General features: G+C 39.0%; 1 protein-coding gene across 1 annotated transcript in view; it reads left to right on the forward strand.

Moving 5' to 3' along the window:
- ddb1 (damage-specific DNA binding protein 1) overlaps positions 1-3,533 on the forward strand; it is a 55,932-nt gene extending 52,399 nt beyond the window's left edge. The window contains exons 25-27 of the mRNA XM_024295722.2: positions 722-824; positions 1,330-1,453; positions 2,976-3,533. Coding sequence (XP_024151490.1) covers positions 722-824; positions 1,330-1,453; positions 2,976-3,059 — 311 coding nt within the window. The 3' untranslated portion in view covers positions 3,060-3,533. The remainder of the gene's footprint in view (positions 1-721; positions 825-1,329; positions 1,454-2,975) is intronic.
- Positions 3,534-5,625: the final 2,092 nt, after the last annotated feature.

The following is a 5,625-nucleotide window of genomic DNA, read 5'->3' on the forward strand; positions in this document are numbered from 1 at the left end:
AGTTGCATTCAGAAGTTGTAGACTGTAACCCCTGTTCTATCCTAGGTATGTTGGCGTTGGGGGTGGGGTCATCTGGACCCCACAAAACAGCAAACTGAACTTTTTTTTTCAATGATTTTTGATCATCTCTGGTGTCCGTGACAGACATGAAATCCTGTCCACCTTCCTCCACATTTGTCTTGGGATGGATAACACATCTATGTAAGGCTTGGGTCATCTGGACCCCATAAGAAGGCATTATTGTGTGCTGCTCACACAATTTTGACCAAAATATTGTGAAAATTCAATATATGAATTGTTAGTTTAAGATGAACAAAATTATATTACATAAGATGTGAAAATATTAGGAATGTTGGTTTGGTTTACAAAAAACCTCAGTTGCCATGGAAATCCAAAAACTTACTTTGCTGATTCTTATAAAAGTTACATAGACCTGTTCGTCACCCCCAGGTGACCAAAAAATGAAATGGTTGCTATGGAAATAAATGAACTGAAAAGTCTCCATTTTGAAAAAGTGTTTTTTTTATGAATTTATCATGTGCAGCTTTGATCAGGGTGGCAGGAATGAGTGAGGCGCATGTGGCAGCCGCTCAGCCAGTGAGAGCAGGTTAAAAATGGACGTGCAACCTATTTTTAATTTTTTTCTTTTATATTTAAAAATCTCTTGTGAGTGAAATCATGTACCCTTCAATGTTTCTATCTTTCTTATTGTGTGTTATAGGTCTGGTTACATCCCTGTCTGAAGGCTGGCACAGTCTTCTCCTGGACCTCCAGAACCGCCTCAACAAAGTTATCAAAAGTGTGGGCAAGATCGAGCACAGCTTATATCCTTTAACAAGTGTGACAAATACCAGTGACCTGCACAATAATTTAACTGGACCAAGACTTGTACAGTCATTTCCAGTGCAGGAACAAGTTTTAAAATAATATTATGGACAATTCTTTTAACTTTTGTACATTTTAGTGAATCTTTAAAAAATCTAAGCTTTTTGTTTGGAAATTTCTAGTAAATTCTCATCAAGAAACGATTTAAAAGTTCAAAGATGGTAAATATGAATTTATTGAAAATATAAGGAATAATCAAAAAAAATGTTCAACATTAAATGCTTTCTTTTTTCAAAGCAAAGTTGGATAAGAGTTACTCAGGTGTTGAAAAGTGTCAGCACAACTCCACAATGTAGGATTCTCTTGGAAAATGGTGTTTTTGTATTTTTTACATCATGTTAGATATTTGCTCACTCTGCCTGAGGAAAGTAAGATCGTTGGTACCCAGAGGTATCATCCTGAGGCAAACGCCCCAGCATGGATTTTTCTTTGACTCTGTGATACCTGGAGGTCCTTCTACACAGAGCGTAAAACGGAGCAGGCCACAGGATTCATAGACGGCGACCTGATCGAAAGTTTCCTGGACCTCGGCCGGGCAAAGATGCAGGAGGTCGTCAGCACTCTCCAAGTAAGAGTTCATGTTCACTCGCATCCGTTTGCCTCCAAAAAAGGAGTTTTCCCTTCAAGACATTTTGGCTTTTCCCACACAGTTTAGCCTCGACACCGTCGATTTAAAATGCAACCGCTCTCGAATATCTTCTTGGAAATTTTCTTCCAGCCACTGCCCTTCTGCTTCTTTTAATAATTCATCTGAACTTTAGAAATAGCTCTCAGTTCCTGTTCAGGTTAGAGAGCTGTAGGTTCTCAAAGCGCTAACTCACTGTTAGTCTCACTGCGACCATCTTTTGATCTATCGTAAAAGTTTTCCCAAAACTTTTCTAATTACCTTCATGCCGTTTTTTAATTGTCGTTTTCTTGGACAAAATTTCTGCAGAGCAGCAGTTCATTTAAAATTTGACTCTGAGTGGTGGGCGGGACTGTTGGCGCAGAGCAACCCCACCCCCACTTCCCCTCCATGTTGCTGAGAGCTCTCAGTTTACACACTCTCCTGCTAGCTTACAGCCCCTCACATCCACAACCTAACATTTTCTTGACTCAAATGTTAAAAAAAGTAAAGGAATTTATGTAAATGTATTTTCATATCAACAAAAAATAGCATTTTCCTTGTGTATTAGTGTTATGCTACATCTGTGGAAAATAGATCATTATTTTACTGACTGTAGCTCATCATTTAAGGCACCAAATAATGATAAAATAATGATCAGGAAGAGTTCAAAGAGCTGCAGAAAGTGTCTTAAGGAAATTGACAGGAAAGACTTCATCCTTTTGGTGGTAATGATGAGTTATGTACTGAAGTGTGAATCACATCAACAAATTACTAAACATACTACAATACAACAGCAAATATAAAAGCAAAACAATAAAATAAAACATTGCATTTCAGAAATACAAAAATAAAATAAAGCTTAATTACAGAAAAAGAACAAAAATAAAAAGAAAACAATCGAAAACAAAAGTTATTTTCAGAAATTAAAATATTATGCTTAAAAAAATCGACCAAAATAAGAAACCAGAAAAGGTAGGTACCATGGGACATCGATGAACATCACGGTTTGGATGATGTTTTTTGGCACAGCAATATTTCCCAACAGCGGACATTTCTTTAGTCTTCTGACGACACCCACTGCATAAGTTTGATGATTGATCAGTCGACGTGGAACAGTCCTGGAAATCCACAAGTTTGCGTATGCATCTCACAAATCACTCACAATCGTACAAGATTTCTGTAATAATTGCATAAAAACGACACAAAATACGAATAAACTCTGTAATTCTCCACCGACCCAAAGTTTTGAACTGCTCCAAACCAAATTCATGTAAAGACCATTAAAACTCATCAGTTCACCCTTTCTAAACAAACGTTGTCATCCACAACAGCAAAATGAAAGTGTTTGTGATCATCTCTTAAAACCTTTGAAACGCCAAAGCAGCAGACTTCCTGTCATGCATGAAGATGCTGCGGACCCTCCTGTCAGGCCGGGTGTGCCTGAGCAGCCAGCGCTCACAGCGTGATGTCATCTCTGTTTCAGATCGATGACGGCGGCGGCATGAAGCGTGAGGCCACAGTGGACGAGGTGATTAAGATCGTGGAGGAGCTGACGAGGATCCACTAGTGTGGCTCGCCGTGACGAGGGAAGGGGCGGGGCTGTGGTTGGGGTTTTCCAGATGTGTAAATAACTATAAATAAACGGCGTGTTCCCGTTTGTCCTTCAGACGTCATTGACTTGTCAGCTGTTAAGACACGGAGGGTGCGGCCCTCCCTCCCCCGCCTTCATTTAGACTAAAGTCAAAACGGATAATGACCTGTTTATAGGCCCCAGCAACCATCTTGGTCTGCGCGTTTGAGTGTGTGAGCGTGTGTGTGACGAGAACAAAGTTTCTTCACCAAAAGCTTCTCTGGGATATTTGTGACCATTACAGACAAACTGATCCTCAAAGATCAGATCAGACGCATGAAGACTTCCAGGTTGAATCTGAAATGAACATGCTGGAAGAGAAATAAAATGAGGAAGATGATAGATTTATAGCTATTTTGTCTTTGTGATGGTTTCTGTTTATTCTAATAAACTTTGCTTTAGTACTGTTAACGTCTGTCATTCTTTCACGTTCTGATCTTGATGTTTAGAAATTGGTCAACATATATGATATTCAGATTTTACAAACAATAAACCCTTTTTTAATGTAGCACTAATTCCAGCCAATGGAGACACTGTATAACGACTCCTGAGGAAAGTTTTTATTTCCAAAAGTGAAGTGTAAATAGTTCCTAGTGGGTTTGAAATTGTCTCTTGTTGGTTAAATTTACATACAGTTGTAAAATATTGTTACTAATTTGAATCTTTTATGCAGACATTTAGCTCCCCTCTGAGGACGGTTATACCTAAATCTTGCATGTTTTTCATCTATTTATTTGTCTAATACAAAATCTCATGTCAGTGTTTATGTTTTTTGATTTACTGTAACTTTTCAACCATTAACACAATCAACTTAATTCCTGCAGATGTTGAAGGAGAAAAGCGGCTCGCGCTTGAAAAGTTACAGTATGTTAAAGATTTAACACCTAAAGCGTCACCGGTGACGCCTCAGGTGTTAAAGGGTTAATGATGATAAAAATCTCAAAACACCTGTAGAAATAATATTCTTGAGCGCCTCTTAAATTATTTCATGACTCTGTCTGGTCATCTCTCGTCAGCAGTGTCAGGTTAGGATGTAGCGGCCTTTTCTGTCTGAGGAGTGAGAGGTGTTGCAGACTAGAACGCTGGCAGGCTGACAGCAGAGACGATCATCAGTAATGATTTTCTGCCCTGGGGGATCTGAGGGAAACTGGTCAGTGACTGACAGCGAAAGTCCTTCTTTCTCTGCTCTTCAGCTATTTTCGTCTTCCTCCCGCAGTGCAGGTACACTGTTTGCATCATCATAATTATGTCCTCGCAACATGCAAATGTGACCCCTTGAGCATTAGCGAAAACTCACCAGCTTTGCCACAGCTGTCAAAATAACAAATGTGCTCGGAATCACAAAAGCTCATTGCAGAGTAACCATATCAATACATAAATACATCTACTGCTTAAAAAATATTATAACTGTGTGTGTCCAAGTTGGACTTCAGTGATGCATCTACTGACCTTCAATTTTTGCTGCTTTCACCTTACAGATTAAACTTACAGTCTCCTCCTTCAGTCTGCTTTATCTAGACACTTGTGTCTTTCACTTCCATAGAAACCTTACTTTTTTATGCACTACCAATTGAACATCTTGAGGTCAAAATTAAAAAATATATATATTGTTTAGAAATGTCTTAATACAAACAAAAACTGTTTCCAATTTGACATTGTCCATGACTCTTGGGGTCAAGATTTTCCTGGAGCCTATCCTTGTTACTGTTGAGTACACCTTGGACAGGTCACCAGTTTGTAGAGGGCCACATGCTAACTGTCATGCTTAGGAACCATTTAGTTACTAAGCAATCAATGATGCATAATTTTTGACTGTGGGAGGAAGTTGGAGATCCCGGACAAACCCCCAAGTATGCACAAGGAGAACATGCAAACCCCACTAGGAAACATCCCATCAGCCCTGAAAGTGGATAGAACACTAATTATTCAAGCAACCACTTCCAACAAAAAGTCTATGCAAGCCCTTTGGACTTCCACATCCAAAACTCTCACCTTCGCATATAGCTACATAAGTTTCTACGACCATTTCTGGGCTGTATGTGAAAAACGCTATATAGTTAAAGGGTAACCAAACCCTAAATCAACTTTCTTTGGCCGTTGACCTCTGTAAATGGAGTTTTGAAAGTGCTTTCTGTTGGTCATTGCCAAATTTTTTGATAAATTAAAATAAAATTGTTTAATTATTGAAAATATAGTCAAAAACCGTATGTGTGCTGCCCCCTTAGGGTTGAATGAGGTATTATAGTTGAATTTTGTGATTGGTCAAACCATGTATGTTTCAGAAGTCTCGCGTCATGATCTGCAGCTCCAGTAATGACAACAGTCCTGCCCCCAAGCCCCTCTCCTCTGACTGGATTTTCACATTTCTCAACCGTCCAGTGTGAACACCATTGGCAAAATGTACCTTGTTGAACATAGTATCAGAGTTCTGAATGTTTTCTGTGGTGTCCTGCTTATACCAACTCATATCAAAGGTCTCTTGAATTTGACAACATTTGAGCAG

This window comes from Oryzias melastigma, linkage group LG3, assembly GCF_002922805.2.
Source record: "Oryzias melastigma strain HK-1 linkage group LG3, ASM292280v2, whole genome shotgun sequence".
Classification (NCBI taxonomy): Eukaryota; Metazoa; Chordata; class Actinopteri; order Beloniformes; family Adrianichthyidae; genus Oryzias; species Oryzias melastigma.